Raw genomic sequence first — 23,518 nt, forward strand, 5'->3', positions numbered from 1 at the left:
TTGAGACACAAATTTACCAGTTCACAAGACTTTAAACAAGGTTTGATCTGTAATGATCTCTTGATGCAAAATTTGTGATTTGTACTGTAAATCTTCTATGTAAATGACCTTCTGTTACAAATTGGGACTTAATTTTATTTAGAACCATCACCACTGAAGGTGAGAGAAAGAGAAAGAGATAACGGAAAAGAGAGTGAATGCACTATACGGCCAAAAATTATGGGAACAGCCAAATATGTATGACTGTTGAACATGTCATTCCAAAACCGTGGGCATTAATCTGTTGCTATAACAGCCTCCACTCTTCTGGTTTCAGGGTTTCCAGCAGAAGTTGGAACCTGGATGCAGGGATTTGCTCCCATTCAGCCACCAAAGCATTAGCGAGGTCCAACAGTAATGTTGGATGTTTAGACCTGGCTCTCAGTCAGTGTTCCAGTTCATCCCAAGAGTGTTGGATGGGGTTCTAGTACCTCAAACTGGGAAGCCATTTCTTTATGAACCTGGTTTTGTGCACAGGGAATTGTCATGTTGAAACCTAAGCTGTTGCCACAGGGATAGAATCACACTATTGTCTAATATATCACTGTATGCTGAAGCATTATAATTTCCATTATTGTAACCAGGTTGCCACAAAAAACAAAAGTTTCCAGTTGTGGTAACTTCTGGGAAACATTTAAATACCACTGAAATTAAACTATTTTTCAAATGACCCTCTTTAAAACCCCATTGAAGTGATTCCAAGACCCCACAGAGTGAACCACAACAAAACACAAAGCAGCAAAGCCCACTTGAGAAATTGTTGGAATTGTTGGACAACAACCGGCTGGCACAGCAGAGACCAAAGCCGACACCGTATCACCGATGAGAGTGTTGCTGTGCTGGAGAACACCAAGGACACTGACCCCATTTAAAGGCTCTTTGCAGCGAATGGAATTTGTGCAAGTCTGTGTGTGTTTATTTGTGGTGTGTGTGGTATGAGAAGTGGTCACAGTTTAGCAGACACAGGCTGCTGAAAACACTTGTCCTTGTGAACTCTCTCTGTCACGCTTAATGCCTTGTGATAACTAAGGGTATTATGGCAGATAGATAAATAATGGCAGTGACATGCAATGTATCAGTATCACTTTTCCTCTGCTGACACCAAAAGGTCACACAGTCCTCTGAACCTATCCAACCATTGTAGGACACAACAATTCTAACCAAGACTATGAAATCAAGTCTATGACTGCGCTTAAAGCAAAGAGTACCTGCAGTCAAAGTGGCTACCACTGTTGTGACCTCATCATACATTAAACTGGCCATGATGACATCCTTAAAGTTCCAATGAAATGGTATCATTACTTCCTTGATGTGATGCGTTTCCATGTTGGAGCGCAACATTAATCACTGAAGGATCAATCTTATGAGCAACACCATGAATACCTTTGAGAGACTGAGCGAAAGTGAGTGCTGTTATCGCCATTTGTATGAGTCATCCCATCTTGCCCTCCTTTATGATGATTTCACCCCACCATTTGGAACAGCTGTAGACACATTTATCTGTAGACATGTTCTGACGACACTTCGTACAACCTAGTTTGTTTTAAGCATATTGAACCCTTAGGCCATGCGCAAACTGACAGTAGCCCTGCATGAAAAAACGCAGGCCTCTCATTCATTTGAATGAGGCCGGTCTAGCAACAAAACGCTGAGGGCTCTGGCAACTAAACACATAAAAGTCAAACCTGGCTCAACTTTTTTTGCCACAATGTGACATCATCCAGCAAGGCACTGTGTGGGCCAATCACATACACTTAAGTGCACAGTCCAGATTGATTACTTTGTAGGGGTGTCACGATTTTGATTCAAAATCAAAAATTGATCGAAATGAGTGTTCGATTTTGACCTTCGAAATCAAAAGTAGGATCAGTCATTCTCACGGTATTTTTATTTCTCTCCACCCCCACCTACTTGCACACATCCAGTGCACATCTGAAGAAAAAAAAAAAAACAACATTTCAAAGTAGCTTACCAGTAGTCTTCAGCTGTATGACTTTGGCCACTGTCTACTGCCAGAGTTTGAGATGATGGAGAAACAACAGAACTGGAAAATCCTCCTGCTTCCCTGAAGTCACCAGTGTGGCAACATTTTTCCTTCCCCGTAAGTTGTGTAAACAATGAACGCATCGTTGACAGAAAAACTACAGTTTGTAGGCTATGCAACAAATATATTGACAGATTCAAACTTCCCGGATCAATAACTTATCAGTGAAACGTTGTTAAAACACAAACGATGCCTCTTTCCTACTGTAGTAGGGTAAACAACGAGCTACAACCTGATTCTCTTCACAACAAACCGTCCTCCAAGCTGGACAAATAACATTGGTCTCTATGTACAGCCGGCTGTGAGATAAGTGCACAGGGACTGTCTAAATAATGCAACATGGCTTAAACTTAGTTTCCTAACCAAAAAGCCACCAGGATTAATCCTGGTGGCAACTCAAGCTGTTGTTGTAAAGTACCCTTCTGTCATCCAGTGGCTCATCTTTTTGTTTTTGTGTTTAACAGTTTGTTCCCAATTGACTGGTGAAATAAGTTATTGTTATTGCATTTAAATAAATTATTTCAATGTGACCATATGGCCTTAGTGTGGTACATTCCAAAGAAAAATATGACAGTTTTTTCACACTTGATACCATGTAGCCTATCCTTTTAAATAAGAATTTGTATATGTAAATGACAGTTGTCAGGGCATAAAACCAATGATCTACTGATGTTTACAAATCTAGACTTGATAGTCTAACAATGGCATAGCAGTCAGTGCTGAAAAAAAAATATTTCGAAAATCAAATTGAATCATGATCATCAAATCAGAAGTCAAATCGAATCGTTGATTTGGAGCATCGTGACACCCTTATTACTTTGTAACGGGAACACTGTATTTCATGACAAAAAAGATAAAATAGTTGCTGCTGTGATAATTTTTCAGGGAAGTGTTTGGCGTCTGAGAAGCGTCCAGATTCACAGATCTGTTAGTCAAATTGGATTTTCTGGATTGCATTTCATTGTCTCACTGGTGTCTGAAGTAACACGCGCCCACCAATGCAGGTCCCAGCGTGGTTTTTGCACTTGGCCGATTCCAATAAACCAATGGGCTGTCAGTTATACTAAGAAAGGTAGCTTGATTTGACAGAAAGTGCACCAAAGTGGGGTTAAAAAATTTGGGATGATTTATTGGTTATCCATTACAGTACTATATGTTATTCATATAGTATATTTTTCATAAAGTTCAAGGACTCATTTCATGGGATCTTCAACAGAGATAGATCAATCTGAATCTGGTTGTCTGACTTTATCAGAAGAATAACTTAGGAACTGACACAATACAGTGACAAATCTATCTTGAAGCACTTGACTGAGCAACACACCCCAAAGAGAAGTAGTAATATGCATCAAGTTTCAGCTCATTGTCTTGGCCCACAAGTCCTTCTAGTTGAGCCCCCCTTGCAAAGCCGTGGGCAGCAGCACCCAGCTCACGAGCTCACACAAGGTGTTTCATGCTGGGCTGGCCGTCAGCCAGTAGAAGCAAACAGGTGGCCAGTGAAGAGAGTGGAATGACAAAGTGTGCCAAAGACACCTACTGTAGATATGTTTTTCAGGAACTGAAGGACTAACCCAGAACTAAAAACACCTCATTTACTTTGGAAACATACAGGAAAGCTCACAGTGTGTTTCATTGTCCTTCAAACTTCTAGGAGCTTCGATTAATACATGTGTGAGTACCTGGGCTTTCATTCTGGCGTGAACTATTTCTTGTTAAGTGTATATTGTTTTGGGTAAATTACTTTTTTGTCTTTTATCGGTTAGTTTAAAGTGCACTTATGAGCTATTGTGAACTGACCTTGCAGTAAAATGTTAACACATGGGTGTGCAAACTGTGTGCTCCAGTGCCTCTCCACTTTGTTCTGAACATTAAGTGTGCAATGGTGCGCATGGTAAAACTTAAGCTAGTAAAAGCAGCAAGCGGTGAGACTACCCATGGAACTATGTAATTATAAGTTAGAGAGCAAGTCATATAAGTTTGGGTATGTGATTTCAATAGTTCTGACTGGCAACTGGTTTCCCCTAATGGAATATGAATCACCTAAAATATAAAATACTGGCAGCCAAAACAAATAGTCTTCAATGCAAGCTGTCCATCAGAACTTAAATTCTCCTTAATTACAATGCTATTCTACTATGAGGGCATTTTATCAACAGCACTTATATAAGATCATATGGTGCAACAAAAATAACAGCATGAATAAAGACTGAAATGAAAATATTTAAAGCAAATTAAAGTAAGAGTCAGTCATTCTGGAGAAAGATTCTTGATATTTGAACTGAACATCCAAACAAATACACCCCTCCCTTTGTGCTCCTTCAGAAGCTCCACCCCCCAAATTCATAGATGCACGTTGCCAAGGCAACGACCAAAAGAGAAATATGGCGGAATCCAGAGAGATGTGTTAGCTGTAAACTCAATTTTGTTCCTCTCACACATTATCATGAGCAGGGGAAAAAAATGGTCTCATCAACAGTCCATCCACACTCTCCACCTCTCTGCAGCCTCCCCACTTCTCTCTCAACCTGCATTCAGCGTCTCTGTCTACAGAAGCAGCCGCCTGCCAGCTGCAGCTCCTGGAGAGCAGAGAGGACAACGACCAGACAAACTGCCTTCACCAGGCTGACTGACAGCAGACATTTACTCAACCAATATAGTTTGCATATTGGCTCCACAGGAAGAAATCAATCAACAGTGTTTGTATTTATTGATTCACTGATATGGTTAATAAGTTCAAAACACATATACAGCAGGATATCTGTGTGACTTAAACAGCTGCCTGCTCAGATTACACTTCACTAAATATAACAGAAACAGACTCGGAGTGTAAAAAAGCACAGGAGGTCTCTGTGAGACTGTCTGGGATTCAGTGTGGATTGATACATTTAATAAAATGGAAGCATATCTGTTCTATGTGAATTGGCCACAGCCTCTCTCTCTCCAGTTCGCCAGGCCTCCCCCGCCATTCAACAGGTGCTGGAGACGGGAGACTGTCATGTCCTCACACAGATAGCTGCTCTGATGACTTCCCCCTGTCCTGTGCATGAGCACGAACGCCGCCCCCTGCTGCTGATTGGCTGGAGTAGTGTTGTGTGGCCCAGTTTGAGCCACTTTGTTTGCTTCCCATTTACAAAGCCAGTGTTATGTATTAACACTGGATTTTTGTTCAGCGCACACACAGAACGGGCAGCGGACGATGAGGAGATATTCACTGAATTTGACAAAAAGTGTATTGAATGATCTTTCTCCAGAATCACTGACTCTACCTTTAATTAAACCAAACAGATAGACATAAATGAGAGTTAATAAATGAATTGAAAAGATAGAATAGTATAATTAAAGCCCATTGATAAAATGAAATCAGCCGTGAGGAGAAGCTACATTTGGATGTAAGGTGACATTTAAAAGGCACAAACAAACGATGACAGCAGACCTACATGCGAGCACAGCAAAAGCTCTAACATCTTTAGTTTAACTGACTCCTAAACAGAGGCATACACTAGATACAAATAAGCCAAAACAGGGGTGATTGATGAAAAGCCTAGTCTAGCTGTAGACTTCAGGCCAACTGTTATAGAGGTAAACGAATAAGGCCTTATATAATTGAAGGGACTGAATATGAAAGCATGTGTGAGTCTGGCAGTGTTACTAAAGACAAACCTGCTCTGCTTTTCAAAATATTCCTAAATTGTTGAAAGCGAGACTGCTCAACTTATCTTTCTGTATGTTTATGTTTGAGTCTTCTTCAAGTTCTGGATAGTGTTTAATCTGTCCAGCTGTCCCAGTGCAGCATGCCGAGCACCCTACAGCTGACACAGCAGGCCCCTTGCTCTGATTTAAAAGGTCAACAGCCCTGTCGTCACTGAAGCTGCTGTATGATCTTCTCTTCTCTTCCTGTAATCCTGCTAACCACTCTTCATCCATGCTGCTGGATGCGTAGTGTAGCCTGCCACTGCTCCTGATATATTTTCTGCAGACAAACATCTCTGCTCTGCGTTCACACTGACTACAAATAATCTCTCATTGACAAAATCTCAGTTATTTCTGACGTCATCTCCAAAGAAGGAGGCACCTGCTACAGCCACAGCTGTGACACACAGATATCAAGCATACAGTTACGCACATACAAGTTTGAAACACTGTGCATGTGACTTGGGACAAACCTTGTTTTACAGGTCACCTGTGCCCATAAGTGTAGTAGTGTGTAGTGCAGTGTGACACTGTATTGATATTGATACTTACCAGTATTCTTAACAATACTCTTCCTTCCTTAATTAAATGAGACCAAAATGTATAACTAGGCATACTAGTGCACAATGTTAACCTTAATTAATTAATTAATTTTAAAAAATTGTCAAGTGGTCATGGCCTGCAGGAACCGGCTCCTATTTTGGTTACGTAAAATGTGGCTCAGTACATATATGTCATCTGCTTTTAATTTATTATGTTAAAAATCTATATGAGTGAAATGTTTGTTTCTTTATTAAATATAATTGAGCATTAAAATTGAGCAATAAGTCTAATTTCACCCTGTCATAGTATTTGTAACCTAACAGTAACCACACAGTGTTAACAGTGTTCTGCAAGGATCTGCACTGGTGAAAAAAGTGCACTCCTACAAATGTTACTTTCTGGGAAACAGATGTTTCTACAGTTTAGGAACAGATGTGAGCTGTACAGTAGACACTGATAAGCATGCAGGTCCTTACCTAGTTCATTGAGGCTCTGGGCAGCCTTGGTGATCTCCCTGCTGCCCCCCTGTAGCTGAACCTGGAGCCTCTTGCTCAAGTACAAGATACGAATGATCCTCCGCAGAAGGTCACAGGCCACCTGGAGCAGGAAGAGGAGGATGGAAGATGGTGAGGTAAATGGACCAAACCTTAACCAAAATATCCAGGGATTAAGCAAGTATTGAATTAAGTGTGATACACAGCAGTCGAGTGCTTGAGTGAAGCCCGGTTCGAGGCCACAGTTTGTGGCGAAACCTGATTGGCCTCAAGGTAACAGGCATGTGAAAACAGAAAATATCCACTGGAACCCATGTAAGAACTGCATTATACTGTATGTACAGTAACAGTCAAAAGTTTGAACACAGTTTATCATTCATTTGAATTACAATTTCTGATATTAATGTTTTCCCAATATGTACTTTTATATAAAAGCTACAGTTCAAAGGAGGAAGTAATTCACAGATTCACTCTAACTCAACCAGACAGTCGTTTAATCTTCATCCTCCCAAACATCTCACCAGTAGAGGTCCATTTTTAATAAGATATAATGGTCGTAACTTTCGTTAAAAGACAGCGGCCTTTAAAGTCCAACAGAACATGTAATAAAATCACTTTTATCTCTGTTTCAAAATTTAGTTATTTGTTACATAACTTTCCTATTTCAATCCTGTAAAATAAATCAAACTTTTTTAAAAAAAACCCATAAAACTCAAATACAATACAGAAAGTCTAAATTATAATAAAATTCCAAGACACATTTTTATGTTTGAATAATAATTTTCCCTGATAGCCTGAGCTAAACTGGGGGTAAAAAGGCATCATCACCACCCAATAAAGAATTTATTGTCAAAGCCTTCAATAAAATGTTTCTAATTGTACTTATATTATTATTGTACATGTGACACTTTTAAGTCAGGCAATCTAGTTTGCTGGTTCTGCTTGCTTTCAAAGCGAGGTGAGGGAAAAAATTTAAAAAAATATCACGCATTATGGTTGCTATGGCAACTCATATGGTTACCATGGAGCTACTCCTGCTTTTTAGCTATGTACAAGTATGTGCTGGGAGGAAACAGGAAAGATGGATAACCCTCCTGAGGATCTGTTAACTGCTGTTCTAAGTCATTTAAACTATGATCACAGTATTATTTCTGTTATGAAGTAGCTTGCGCGTCCATGAAATCATTCACAGCTGGGGAACACTATATACAGATGGAAAGCAGCACACAGTCACCTGAGTAGTAACAGTGCAACCAAGAAGAAACACACAAAACAAGGAAGTTGGGGTAGAATAATCACACAGTGTAGTTTAAACACCTGCAAGGAAGAAAGAGGTCAGTATACTGTAAGGAGCTTAGAGGAAGGGAGGAGGAGGAGGAGGAGGAGGAGGAGGAGGAACAGGGGTGTAGCTGAGGACCTGTCATGTCTCTGTGATACTGTGTCCATTTCTATCTGTGTGTGTATGACTATAACAAGATTAGGAGTCTACAGCCACGCTAGTGTCTTTTAGCTGAAGGTTACCGTCTATATCCCTTAACATGCTCACAATGTAGGGCTGCAACTAACAATTGTTTTCATCATCAATTAATCTGCTGCTTATTTTGAGATGTATTCAAATGTCTTGTTTTGTCCGACCAACGGGTCAGAACCCAGAGATGTGCAGTTTTCTATCATGTATGTCAGAGAAAAGCAGCAAATCTTCACATTTTTGCTTACAAAATGACTAAAACTATTCATTGATTATCAGAATAGTTGCTGATTCATTTTCCATCTATCGGCTTACCGATTAATCAACTAATCATTGCAGCTATATGGCAGTGCTAACAAGGTGATGTTTAGAAGGTATAATGTTTACTATATTCACCATCTTATTTTAGCTTGTTAACGTTTTTTTCTGATTAGCACTAAACACAAAGTACAGCTACGACTGATGGGAATTCATTAGTTTTGCAGGTATAAACCAAAATATTAAACAGTGTTGGAGGATGGTGGGTAGATAAGAATCACTACGATTATAACAATTCATCCTGATGGGAACAGGAATAACTGTCCAAAATACAATTAACAATCCATCTAATAGTGGTTGAAATATTTCCGAACCATGAATGTGAACCTCATGGTGGCACTAGATGAAACAATCAGGGGATTACCAAAGTCATTAGGATTCATTGCTCATGAACCAAAAATGTCTGTACAAAATTGAATACACATGGACTTGACTTACATAGTGCCTTTCTAGTCTTCCGACCACTCAAAGCGCTTTTTACAATACAAGCCACACTCACCCATTCAGACGCTGATGGAAGAGGCTGCCATCACATCACATCAGTAGGAACTAATCATTCACACACACATTAACACACCGATGGCACAGCCATCAGGAGTAATTTGGGGTTCAGTTTGAGGTTCGACCCGCTCTACCTCCTGAGCCACAGTCGCCCAAAATGATAAGAGCAATTCGTCCAATAGTTGTATAGATATTTCAGTCTGGACCAGAGTGGTGGACTGACCGACAGACTGACTGATATTGCCATCCTTAGAGCTATGCTGCTAGCATGGCCAAAAACATCTTCAGATGATGTCTGTGGTGTTGTTAAGATTATACTGATCCTTGCAAAGGTGTGTAACAGCATGGCAGGATGCAGGCTTACATGCTGGCCCTGTGTGGAGGATTTAAATTCTGTATGTTGGAAAAAAGGAGGATAAACGTAAAGCTGTTTGCTGACTTTTAAAAATGGAGCTACCTTGCAGTAGCAGAACTTCTGAATCTGAAGTCACTCTGACTGTTCATCAGCCTGCATTGCAATTTCTTTTCACTTCAAATCAATGAATTTAGTGGAGGCTAAGGTGTTAGCCTGTCCCTCCAGTCACACTTGCAACAATTAGTCAATTAATCAATTAGTCGATTGACAGAAACTATTTTGATAACTGAATAATCATTTTGGTTATTTTTTAAGGAAAAATGCTTAACATTTGCTGGTTGTAGCTTCTCAAATGTGATGATTTGAGCTTTTTTGTGATCTTTGGACTGTTGATTGGACAAAACAAGATATCTGAAGACATCATTATGGACTAGAAAGTAACTTAAGAAATTATAATACCATTTTTACTATTTTCTGACTTTTTATCAACAAAACAATTAAATCAAGAATAAAAATAATCGTTAGTTGCAGCCCTAGTTGTGTGTCTACTCTCATTTGTTTGAACTGGATTTTTTTCATGTGATAGCCATAGTGTAACCATAGAAAGTGTGTGTCCATGTGTATTATCTGAGGCGGAGAGAGAAAAAGATATTGTGTTGTTCATGAGAGGAAAATGACAGAGGCTTTGGATTCCCTAGTGACTGATCAGGTGCTGTTTGAGTCACGTCCAGCTCATTCTGATGGCTCAGACCAGAAACAAGACTGAGAATGATATCTCTCTCACACACACACTCACACAAATCTGAGTGACACAGAGCCATTAGCCCAGGAGAGAGACCTCAGAATCACACTGACCTTTTTAAAAGCGGCTGTTTCATTAATATTTAATCATGATTTCCCTCGGCTGCACACAGACAAACAAGTGCAGCCCAGTGTTCTCGCTGAGCTGCACGCACAGCAGCTTGGAGCTCTGCACACAACAAATATCTTGCCTACATATAGGGAAATGTTGCACCTCTCTCCTACACAGTGTCGATTTCTCTGTGGGCTTTGGAAAGCTTCGTAACAAATGTTAAACAATGTTCTTTGGTAAAACTGCCAAGCAAAGAACTGTCATGTATTTCTTCTGCTATCTCAAATGATAACTTGATTGATTTTCTGTGTATAGCAAGCTGGGTGCTATGACCTCCACTCAATGCTGCCACACACACACACACATACACACACACAGCCACAGAAAAGTTAATATAAGACCATGATCACGAAGTGTGTGGTGAAGAGTGTGATACCTGCAGTCTGGCAAGCTGGGTGATCCTGGCAACAATCTTGTTGTACGGATCAACAATCTTGGTCCTTATCCTGCAAAGACATGCATAGTTTGTTTCATTAAGAACCAAGAAGATGCACATAAAACTATCAGATAGCATATTTCCACAGAAGGAATTTAACAACCCGTAACTTGGGGCTTCCCATAATCTGAATTTACAAACCAACATTTCCAATATATGTCAGAACAGGCTACTTTTTTGCAAATGTTTACGCACTGTTTGGTAGGTGAGTGAATTAAGCAGTTGTGGGACAAACAACAATGGAAGAAGTGAAGCTGATATTTTATTTTCTTCCATGTTAATGCTGAAGTCAGGGCAGTGCTGGGCTAAAATTTTTACCATTGAATTTTGACATTTCTAAATGATTTTTTAAATTGTTGCCAATTCATTTCCTGTATTTACTAATTAATTAATCCACTGATCATTTCAATTATAGGATGTTGTGATCCTTCATTTTTATATTATGTTCTTTTATCTTTTAACTTTTTCCCTGCATGGATTGGTGGTGTTTTACATCCACTTTTTTGTCAGATGCTGAGATTCTAACCGCTGACTCCACCTCCCTCTGAATGGTTTCCTCTCCAAAAGTACTAATGAAGGCCTGGACATGTTTTTGTCCAACAAGTGTTCTCCATTGCAGGTTGATAAAGGTGAAGTAGTAAAATAGAATATGTGACATTTCTGCTTAATAAATGACATTAAACAATCATAAAGGATAGAGGTTGTGATATGCTGGACCAATTGCAAAGCCCTTCGAGGCGAATTTGTTATTTTGTGCTACAGAAATAAAACTGCCTTTACTTTCCTGTTGATTGACTAATGAACTACTCTGTCAGCACTAGCTGGCTGCAATATGTATTATTTCACCAGGTCCACTGCATCATGTTTGGGACCTGACCAACAGAACTAGACTGTTCCTTAGATCAATATTATTCTCTTAATCAGAAACATCACTGAGATTACACAGTTCAGCTGGGCAAAATTCAAGAACTTTTGAATCGCAAATTCTTGTTTTAGTAGATTTAAGCACTCAACACTATTTATGAATGCTACATTTTATTTTTTAAATGTACTAAAGTGTCATACACAACTTTTTAGAACTCAAATCAGCTAAACAATCATGGAATTGCAAAGCATGAATGTGAAACAGCAGGCTCGGATGCAATCTATATCTGTGTAAATATTGATGATGAAACGTGTAATCTGACTGAGGCCATGGGAAACCATATTTACCTGTCAACAGCCGCCTGTAGAGCACTGATCCTTGTCTGCATCATCTGGAGGACCCCTGAAAACAACAACAATTCATTTCCTTGTGTACATTTCGACACTGATTTAAAGATCTGCTCTGTTAGTGGACTTCATCAGAGGAATGCTGGCACTCTCTTGTGGTAAAACCCAAGAACTGCAATAGTGGAAAAGGCAGCGTTTCAATAACAAATTACTAGTCTTGCATGTAATTCAGCAAATGCTTTACTTTGGTCAAAAGTACATTATTATTGGTTGGTAATACTGTTCAAAGATCAAAACATTCCAGTATGCATTTTTGTGCTGCTTGGAAAGTCTGACATTTGAGACTTTACACTTGGTGTCTGAGCATTATTACAATGACAACATGTATGTTGTGATAAAAATCCAAACCTGAGGACAAACAGTAAGAAAACATGGATGGTGTGACAAAAATAAGCAGTAACTTCTGTTAAACAGGCAATAAAATATAGCACTGTAATGCATTATTCTAGTAGACTGTTCAAATCAAACTGTTTTCAGCACATTTACCACATAACCAGGACATATCTTTGACAAAATAAAGTCAAGCATGTTGTTCTGTGTGAGTTCATTTTCATAGTACACTGACATGAATTGAAACCACTGGCTGCCATGGTAATATCTTCAGGTTGCTTGTTTTGTCTGAGTAACAGTCTGAAACATTGAAATATTCAATTTACTATCATATATGAGAAGGAAAAAACACTAATTAACACATTTGAGAAGCTGCACCCAGAAAATTATAATTATTTTTTGTCAATCAACTAATTTATTAATTGATTAATTGTTGGAGCTCTACTTTGAAAAACTGTCACTTCTCACAATTTGATTCAATTAGTCATGAATGACCTATCTGAGTCAAGTGATAAGTGTCTGCGATTGCATAGAGGACTAAAATGAACTGAAACAGATGGCTGCCAGCAAGGAAAAGAAATCTATGTAAAAACTAAAGCCAGGTAAAATGGTCTACAAGACACTGATTCAGTACTTTAACACTGGAAGAAACCTGTTATCCTTAAAGTTGCTCCTGCTCATTTTAGTCTTGAAGTTATAATGGTAGCAGAAATTATAAAAAAAAAATGTCACTTTACCTTCAAGAGACTCTATTCCAGTCGCCTGAGCCAGTAAGTCTTCATGTCTGGCCACCACCTGGAAGAAACAAATGCTAAATAAATATATGGAGAGAGCATCCTATCATGATTCCTCCCCCTGCAGGAGCACAGCACACAGGTCATGTTAAGGTTCCTCTCCTCACGTTGTCCACTATGACCAATAAGAATATGTATCACAAGTACACAACTGCAAACCCTCCTTTAAGTTCCCCACCTTTCATTTGCACAACCACATATCACAGCTGCTTTTCTTAATGCGCGGTATCCAACCTGCTCTGTCCCTTTACATGTGACTACTGAGCCAAACGCTTGGTACTTCTGCATATCCTCCCATAGGGCATGAGTCAACCCCAAACACCCCAAATCAGTTCCACCTCTATGTTTGAAATCAGTACTTGTGTTATATGTTTTGCAAAACTGTGTTTTTTATGTGACAGTTGTCTGAAAAGTAAAAAGAACTGTGTAAAAAGACACAGATATCATTAAGGTTAAGTGAATGCATTTGTAGTTACGATTAGAACACATCAACAGACAAAAACTGTTATAATATTATCAGACAAAATTTACTAGATTCTTTGTGTGAGAGGCAAAAGTTTTCAGCAGTAAGGAGAGCTGCAATGATTAGTCAATTCGCAACTGATTTGGTAATTGATTCATTATTAAAGTCATTTTGTCAAGCAAATATACCAAACATTTAATGGTCGGACAAAGCATTTAATGACGTCACCTTATGCTTGAGGGTATTTTCACCATTTTCTGATGTTTTAAGACCAAACCACTCGTGAAAAACATAATCAGTAAATCAAATCTATAAAATCATTAGTTGCAGCCGTACCAGTAGGCTGCTTGCTCATACTGTGTCAGGAGTGGCTTTGAGTTGAATGCAGAATATTCAGTGTGCAGGTTATTTCCTCCATGGTGATGGGGGTCGTATGACTCAGGTTGTATTCTGTTCTGGTGGCAACTGAAGCTGCTTGGTGTCCTCTACATCACATTATTCATTATAATTTTGTTATCCTGTTCCATGCTGCTGTATTTCTGTAAATTGTCTTTCTTGTTCTATTCTGTACACACATCGATTGCATTCCTATATCTTATTCCGTAGAATCAAATCAAAGGTCTAAGGACAGAGGATGTTGTATTGCTGTATGATATTGTAAAGCCCCCTGAGGCAAATTTGTGATTTGTGATATTGGGCTATACAAATAAAAACTGACTTGACTATTTGCAGTTAATGGCAATATGCACTGTTTCATATTAAGATTTGAGTAAGGAATCTATTTCTGAGGCAGTGTGTCAGGAGCACTTATTGTTTCAGAAAGCTTTATTTCATTATCACAACTAAAAGCTTCCCTGTCAGACTGCAGTGTGGTGTATGGAGGACATACCTGGCTGTGCAGCTCCTTGTCCAGCTGACTGATGCCTTGTGCCAGCTTGGCCAGCTGCTCAGCGATGACAGCATGGTGAATAGCCTGGGCAGTGTATGTCTTCACATCAAAGTCCTCTGCCAGGAAATCAACGTAGCACTCTGCAAACACGGCAGCAGGTCCTCAAATTGTCCAAGGAATTCACACTCATACTCACAAGTTCATGCTATTCCTACATATTTGACTTATGATGTATTGCAGCTAAAACAAAGCCTGTCTGTTTCTCTGTTGCTTTCTTCCACTCAGTTAACGTAATCTCTTAGTTTAAGCCATCAGTGTAATTTACAAATTATACCAATGATATCAACAGGAGTAAGTTGCAAATGAGAAGTACAGAAATGATTAACCAGTGCTTAAAAACAGGTTTTCGGTTAATGCCACTTCTATGGACAAACACGTCGTAGTACGTAGTAGGACGGATGTGTAAACTTGACAAAGCTGTTGATAATGTGTTTTAAAACTGCCGAAGAACACATTGCAATACTGTACACACCGCCGCTACCGTTCATATAGCAGTTTTTACCATCTTTCAGAAGTGAATTCGTGGAAGCTTTTCTGCCGTCCTCCATGTTGATACTTCCGCATGTGACGTTTAAACTGTGAGACGGAGCCGGAGGCTGCCTTAAAGGGCCACACATCTTTCTGGACTGCGTAATAATCCATTGTACCATATCAAATACAAAGTATGCATTATTAGTTGCAGAGAAGCAGCGAAAAGTTAAGAAAAGGGAAATTGTCCTACAGGAGATTGCAGTGGAGTAAGAGAGAGTAACAACTGAAGATTATTCCTTGGTCGTTGCCCAAAGAGCATACACCATAAGGAACTGTACCAATAATTTTTGAGAATTATTGTATTTTTTAGTCAATATCTCACCATTTCCTTTGAGAAAAATCATGCTCTGAAGGAAAAACAATTCTATAGTGACAAAGAAAATTTTAACTATGGCTTTTATGGTTTCTGTATGTGCATTTTACGCATTCTTTCCTGAATTTAATCATTTTTTACTTATTTCATCAACCTTTCTTCTATCAGGTGGAAAGAAATCCACCTTTCTTTTTATTTTTCTATCATTTTTCTTGGTTGTTTCACTGTATTGTTGCTGTGACAATAAAATTGTCTCTATGCCTGATCTGTTTTTGCCTTATTTGTATTTTTTCCCAACAGATCCTTAAATGATTGTCACTGTTTGTGTTTTCATTTTATTTAATGTAATGAATTACATCAAAATGGATAAAAGGAAATGTACATTTATTCGGGGTTAAACAGAAAGGTGTTTCTGTAAAAAAAAGAACAACACAATACAAACACCTACATCAGTATAAAAAACATAACTATAGGGAATGTGGAGCTTGACAGTTCATTAATACATATTTAGTAAAGGTCAGCCTTAAAACTGCAGTGTCAGAGGATTGATTATTACAATTTCATTATATATTTAATATTTTAATAGGTCTATTCAAAACTGCCATTAAGTAAAACACCAAAAAGCATACATCCACCAAGGCTGCAGAATACTTTTAATTAACTAATACTATTTTATGTTTTCAGCCCTATTTTTCACTTTTCTGATAACCTTTTACCACATTTTGTCATGTGGGGCTCCATGGACTCTTGGCCATGTGAGGAGGACATTTAATGTGACAGAAGCAGTGGTCTGTTCTAAGCATTTACAAAGCAGTAAACATAAGCTGCATGAGAAATCACTGGGCTGAAGCCCCTCAGCAGCCTCGGAGCTACTGTGGCTGTATCTCACCTCGTATAAAAGCTAATCCAGCTGTGCATGAAAGAGCTTATAGGTATAGTAAATTTATTATATCAGGATAAACCCCTAAAGATGTATCATCTCACATTCAAGGGGTCCCAAACAAACATTCACAAAAACAAAAAGAGAACAAAACAATACAAAATACAGGGCACAATAATACATAACACAACAATGCAAAAAGAAAAAAGCAAACAAAACATAACAAAAATAATACTCAAATACTCAAACAAAACTCAATAATAAAAACAGAAAAGAGTTACAACCTTGGGATTGACACTATCATAAGAAATGTCATTGTATAAAGTCACAGAAAGCATTATTGTCTGACTGATTTTCTGACAAACTATACATTTTCATATTTAATCTGTATCTTGAAATTGTAATTTGTTAAGAGATAAGATAAGAGAACAAAACATTTTTAGATAAGCCAAATGCAGATAGAGAACAGATATGTACAGGTAGATTATTCCAATCAGAAGGACCCTAAACATAAAAACATTTTGCCAGCTTCCTTAGAAACAAATAGGACCATAAAGAGAGCGAGTTAGTGAATAATTTGAAGTACAAAAAACTAAGAATTCTTTTAAGCAATAAGGATAGTTAAAATGAATGCATTTGAAAATAATCTGTTACCACTGAAACTGACATCTTGCATCAAGAAAGAGTCATCTGAGTGTATCAAGTATTGTACAATGGTGTATAAAAAAAGAACATCCTAGTACAAATCAGCATTGAGAGGAACATTGGTTTTAGAAGCATTTTAATAAACAACATCAGCATAGTCCACTATCAGTAATATAAGTTGTGAAGTGAGTGTCTTTCTGACATTAAGTTTAAAGCAGTGCCTGGAAAGATGTACACCAACACCAAAATGAACTTTATAATGTGATTAGTGTGTGGTTTAAAAGAGAGTAAGAGTCAGAGTCAGTCCATAAACCTATAAATATTAAATTTGATCAACTTTCTGAAGGGATGTAACATCATTACAAGTTAAAACCATGTTTGGCAGCATTACAGCCATCATGTAATTTGATTAATATGACAGACAGTCAGGCGTCTAATCTCAAATAACATGATATTGGAATTAAATATTTATTCTTGTATTTATTCTCCCTGTGAAAGCTTTGTGACCCTTCTAATACAGACAACAAATTAAGCAATACAAAATAGAAATCAAAGTACCGAAATGTAGGACAAAATAATACAAATTTAAAAAATCATGTTTACATGACACATTCAGTACAAAGACTTTTTTTTTTTTCTCTCAGTCTTCAAGACATGGATGCTAAAAGGGATGACCATATATGAGTATAATCGAGAGTGCCAATTTTAAAGTAAATGACTCTTTTATTTTCACAATTTTCAACGGGGCATTTAACCAGTCTTGACTGGATGAGGTACTTTACTGAATATTAACTTTTTGGCAACAGCAAAAGCTATAGCCAACCACTTATCATATTGTTCATTGGACAGTCTACGCAGAACCCCTACAATAAATTGCATATTTGTCCTGATATATGTTTTTGGCTACAACACTGATTCTCTGGAAAACATCAACAGTCAAATGAATTCATTATACAAACATTAGACCAACCTTGAGTAATTTGGTGCAGTCCATTCATACCAGTACCAGTCCAACTATGGGTTTGTAGAGAAAAAAGTAATACGGAACCTGTGCGGGTGAAGAGCTCCAGGTGGTGACTGCCCTTTAAGTGAAACTTACTGACAGCCAATAAAAAGATGTATATCAGGTTTAAGGTGCTATAACTAAATTAAGGAGAATTCCTTTGAATGACTTGACTGTCTAGAGGAAATCAAATGATTAGTCAAATTTGTGTGGCACAGGTGAGGGTCAAGGGGGCAGCGTTTATGCCACCATGAATACTGCAGGGACTGAAGTATGGGTAGAATTTTTCAGTGAAGTTACAGTCAGTAAAGGAGTAGATAAGAGCTGCAGCATCTACGTCATAAAAGGAGACCAGACCCTCCTCATGATCCACAAACACCCCCACCTTCTGAGGCTTCGACTTCAGAGAGAGAGACACACCAGGGCCAGCAAGAGCTTTGTACTCATTGCCATTTCTCAACCATACAGTCCAGAAGCCATTGTTAGGGGACAGTCTGATTTTTCCTTTCCTGATAATTGACTCACTAGCCACTCCTAAATCCCACTCAGTCTTCCCTTTAACCTGAACTTCATAGTAAAATCTGCCTGAAGAGAAACTTTGCTTTCCCAAGACAGCATTACAAACAGAAAATCTCTGTGGATTGTCTGGGACATTCATTTGTATCTCACTACATTTCACTTGTTTTCTGTCATCAGACAGGATGAGATAGGGACTTGCAGTGTCAGAATCAAGAGTAACATCAACTGCAAATTTCTGGACTCTCTTCAGCTCTGCTTCAAGCAGTTTCTCCACCTCTTTACTGAGTGTCTCCTCCAGCTGAGCCACAGCTCTCCTCACAGTCCCCTCATATGATGAGTGAACTCTGACCTTTGTCCAGTCTTTGGTGGGTGGAGCAGGGTTCAGGGATGGGAAGCTTTGGAGGAACTGGAGGTGGTCTTCAGTACGTGAGAGCTGCTCCACTTCAGCACTTCTCTTCATCAGCTCAGAGATTTCCTCTTCCAGCTCTTTGACGAAGCCTTCAGCCTGTTTCTCTGTTGTTTTCTGCTTCTCTTCAATCATGTCAATGAGCTGAGCCAGATTTCTCTCAACAGACTGGATCAGAGCAGTGAAGACCTGCACACTGGCTGCTGTCTCTCTGTCTGCATCTTCCTTGCTGAACTTCACTGACTGTTTGATCTGCTGAATCTTCAGTCGTCTGTTCTGGATCATCTGCTGAATTCCAGCCTCTGTTTTCCCCAGTTCAACCTTCTTCCCTTCATATTCTTCTATCAGATGCACAAAGACATGTGACTTGTGATCTAATTCAGTGCAGAACTGACACACACACATCTGATCTGTTTTGCAGAACAGTTCCAGAGGTCGATCATGCTTCTTACACATTCTGTCTTCCAGGTTCTCCACAGGATCGATCAGCTTATGTCTTTTCAGGCCTGTGATTCTCTGATGAGGCTCCAGGTGAGTCTCACAGTAGGAGGTAAGACACACCAGGCAGGACTTCACAGCCTTCAGTTTGGTTTCAGTGCAGACGTCACAGAGAACTTCTCCTGTGTTGGTACATTGTTGCTCTGAGAAGCTGCTGGTTTTCCTTACAGCTGACTGTCTGAACTGAGCAGCCATCTCAGATATGAATGTGTTGACTCGTAGCTCAGGCCTTTTGTCAGAGACATCTTTACACACAGGACACTGACACTGTAGATTAATATTCCAGTGTTCTGTGATGCAGGTCTTGCAGAAGTTGTGTCCACATGGTATGGTGACTGGATAAGTGAACACATCCAGACAGATGGAACATAGAAACTGATCTTCAGAGAGAAAACTGCTGGCAGCAAGCATATCTGAAAAAGAAGACCAAAGGGGGAAAAAAATCAACCTTACTCACTCCTACTTCCTCCAAACCCTTTCTAATTTTTCACTATAGGCCCCAAAAAGTGTGCTTAATAAGATCACTTCCAAAAGTCCTTGCTTAGTGTTCTTCATCAAGCTGCATGATTTCACATTTATATGTACATGTGTCACGTATTTCTGGCTACTGTCACAGTGGCCAGCTGAGACCACAAGAGTGTGGAGGTTTATCAGAGCTCACTGGGACAATCTTGATTAATAGGACATCCTGTCACTCACACAAATACAAATACTGTATATGGCTCAATCAAGCAAATGTAATTTGTTGAAGTAAGAGTTGGACCAACCAGACAGTGTTACAGTTACGATCAGATGACTGTTAAAAAACTCACATTCAGGAGCTGAAAGGAGAAATACAAAGTAATTAAATCAAGTTATCTAGAAGCACATAGGTTTACTGAACATTAAAAAGACATAATACAATATTATATCGAATGGTTTCTGTCAGATAACATTTTTTAAGAATGAAACATATTTCTCAAAATCTTTGATATGGATATGATATTTAATATTAATCTTGACAGTGTCAGATATATAACTATTAATTGTTAATATTTGGTGATAACCATCTGTGGGGGTTCTGTCATACTTTAGTGTTTGGATACGAATAATAATATTCATGCTGAATCCAACTTATAAGCTTCTTTGTGTCAAGTGACTATTGTTGGTCCTAAAACCAGCCTATAAACACACTACAACCAACTACTGGACTGGTATTAGGAGGAATGTGCATCAGTGTATTTCAGACGTGGGACACACTTGCCTTCTACCTGGCAGTGCGTGAACGCGGACTTTTGCACTCAAGACTGCAAGTGTGGGTGTAGTGTTATTAGACTGCATAAGACAGGTGTCTGTAATATTTTGCACACCCTTGTATGTGTGTTGCATTTCTTTTTGACCGACACAAGGCAGACAGGAGGGTTTTGAACCAAACACAAGAACATACACAAATGGCAGACTAAAGAGAACAAATTCACCATTTTTGTATTTTTATCCTAAAATCTCTGACTTTTTTGTTTGAGGTTTACTCGTACGAGTGTTCCATGTCCCGCTCTTTTTGTGGGCGAGCTTCATTCGTTAAAGGTTTCCAAAAAGTAAAAACATCACCAGACTTTAAGTCCTGCTTTCAGAAATCAGAAGACAAACACAAAGCAAATTTAGGAGTGAGAATCCAGCTGACGTTTCATCAGAGCAGCTCTGCACTGTGACAGAAATAAAGAGAAAATGATTTGACATAAAGTTTGATGCTAAAAACTTCTTCTTAAGCAAAGCGCTCCATAGTAACATGAGAGGCAGTCATGTGACAGTCACAGAGATAGTAGAGGAGAGAATGTTATTAATAAACAGTCTGTGGAGCCAACAGTAGGTGATGTTAGACTGTCAGCTGCAACACGTGATACTGGACAAAGTGACACAGAGGCAGCTGTCAGTGAGCGAAGTTTCCTAGAAACTACTGAAATGTAGAAGCTGCTGCACCACGATATGCCAATAAAAATCATGAATCTAAACACCCTCTCTGTAAATTGGCAGCCATGATGATGATAATACGGTAAACAAAATATTAATTTTGCATTAAGTTTGTTTTAGTTATATATTTATTTTGTTAATGCCGGTATAATGTTTAAACTCCAAATTGATTCAGATTAAAACATTATGATTCTAAGTCAAACAAGTGTGAAGAAAGGCAGAGATGATCTATTCATGACACATACGTCAGGTCTGGACCGCTCGTGAATTTCGTCCGAGGAAACTGATGAATGCCGCAAATATTCTTCGATCACTAGCACGTGCATTTCAAGAACAAATCTGTTCTTGCCGGTGCTTCTTGCAAGAGGCCCAATGAGACAGACTTTACGGCACAACAATGGCAAAAGAATTCAACAAAAAATAAATTAAAAAAATGCGAAGACCTCAATATATTTCAGTTGAGACCTTCACAAAGAGCATGCTGGTACATGTAGGCTTTGCCATTCATTCGAGTTTACAGAAGATTTTCAAATGTTGGACACTCTTATTCCCTTTCCCTTGCTTTTTCACAGTGTACACTGAACAGCAGTTCAAATGCACTTTGACTTTTGTTGCTACTACCAGGAAAATAACTTCAACAAAGTTTTACTGCAATTCACTAAAATTCTTACAGCACTCGCCTAAATAAACAAACACCCCTATTTGTTGTTTTTGTTTAAACCCTCTAAATATTTGCACTCACCGTGTCTGTGATTAATTCTTTTGAGCTGCAAGCTGAAACAAACTTTGATTGTATTAGAGAGAACCAGTCGTGCCTCTTCTGCAGAAAGGAATTCCTTTCACTTTCGTTTCTGGACCGTGGCGGTAAACACTCCCTGCTCCCTGCTGTCCTCCATGCTGCTCCGCCTCTCACTGCGCTCATCATCCTATCAGTAACATCTAGACTAATATGTTCAGTTAAAATGTGAAACCATAGTAAACTGTCCTTTCATAAGACACGGTGAGTCTGAGATATTCTTACACAAATAAGCACACTGTGTCTAATTCCCATTATTTGGCGGGATAAGAGCTGGATGAACTGTTTGAGGATTGAGAGTCACACCTGCTGCAGCAGCAGCTTTACTCTCAGTACTGAGCCTCAATTTTTCATAAATCTTAAAGGAAGAAAGTGTTTATTTAAGTAGTGCTTTATATGTGATGTATATTTGTCAAAAATATCTTTGTATTCATAACTTTCCCTAAAATATTTCATATTCAATAGCCTACACTGCTGCAGGTCTATTCTTTGTTCTTTGTGGACATGAATGAATATCAGGATGACTGTACAATGCTACCATAGACTGAACACAGAGTGGTGGAGATGGATCGTGGATGTAGATTTTTTTGTCTTTCATTACATTGGCATTAACATGTGATGTAGGTCTGTGCTTAATCTAGAGAAAATATTTTAGTAATCTCTACCTATGTCACACGGCATTTTGCAGAGAGGTGCACTATTGCTTGCATTTGTATACAGGCTTGTAATTTCTACTTGCTCAATAAATGTCATTTGTCTTGTTTACATATGGTCTTACTATGTGACATATGGCCTGCCAACTGTAATACATTACCTGGCTGTATACCGGTCACCAAAATATTTGTTCAGTTTCTTTATATAAAAAGAGTATGTTCTTGTTCTCTTTTTGTAGGTGAAAATAAATACGGGTAATAATGTAAACACTGTTTGAAATATCTGCATCAAAAAAACAGCAGAATGAATTAATCAAGTCTTACTTTGGTTTACACATAATGTAATACGGATGGGGCTGTTATTATGCGGACGCTTCAAGGGATCTTGTCCACTCTGCATCTCATTTTGGAGAAAGAACCACAGTGACATTGTAGATGGGTTTCTGAAAACCCATTGGATGTTTGTCACAATAAAAACACCTACTAATATGAGAAAACGTTCTCCTTAATAAAACAAGAAAGTTTTCACATTAATACAATGTTTCTCTGTTACAACAAGAAAATATGAGGAATATTTTTTATTAAGGGTGGCGGGTCTGTGCTGCCGTATCAAGAGCTTGACACAGATACTCTGTCTTAAGTCAGTACTGTAATCTTCACCCCATTATACCAGTGTAGGATAAACATAGTTAGAATAAAAATGCCCATAGTTGAACTG

The 23,518-nt window shown here is 38.6% G+C and overlaps 2 protein-coding genes across 2 annotated transcripts in view; both read right to left on the reverse strand.

The window, feature by feature from the left end:
- The window catches only part of cog5 (component of oligomeric golgi complex 5), a 65,389-nt gene extending 50,219 nt beyond the window's left edge, over nucleotides 1-15,170 (reverse strand). Inside the window, exons 1-6 of the mRNA XM_067581308.1 lie at nucleotides 15,112-15,170; nucleotides 14,550-14,689; nucleotides 13,141-13,198; nucleotides 12,014-12,068; nucleotides 10,742-10,811; nucleotides 6,793-6,913 (exon numbers count right to left, since the gene is read on the reverse strand). Coding sequence (XP_067437409.1) covers nucleotides 6,793-6,913; nucleotides 10,742-10,811; nucleotides 12,014-12,068; nucleotides 13,141-13,198; nucleotides 14,550-14,689; nucleotides 15,112-15,157 — 490 coding nt within the window. The 5' untranslated portion in view covers nucleotides 15,158-15,170. The remainder of the gene's footprint in view (nucleotides 1-6,792; nucleotides 6,914-10,741; nucleotides 10,812-12,013; nucleotides 12,069-13,140; nucleotides 13,199-14,549; nucleotides 14,690-15,111) is intronic.
- A 508-nt stretch (nucleotides 15,171-15,678) lies between these two features.
- LOC137176039 (E3 ubiquitin-protein ligase TRIM39-like) lies at nucleotides 15,679-22,198 on the reverse strand. Its single transcript, XM_067582070.1, has 2 exons — nucleotides 22,094-22,198; nucleotides 15,679-19,817 (listed from the first exon to the last, which is right to left on the reverse strand). The coding sequence occupies exon 2, from the start codon at nucleotides 19,813-19,815 to the stop codon at nucleotides 18,181-18,183; it is 1,635 nt and encodes a 544-aa protein (XP_067438171.1). The 5' UTR covers nucleotides 19,816-19,817; nucleotides 22,094-22,198; the 3' UTR covers nucleotides 15,679-18,180.
- Nucleotides 22,199-23,518: the final 1,320 nt, after the last annotated feature.

This window comes from Thunnus thynnus, chromosome 23, assembly GCF_963924715.1.
Source record: "Thunnus thynnus chromosome 23, fThuThy2.1, whole genome shotgun sequence".
NCBI classification, from domain to species: domain Eukaryota; kingdom Metazoa; phylum Chordata; class Actinopteri; order Scombriformes; family Scombridae; genus Thunnus; species Thunnus thynnus.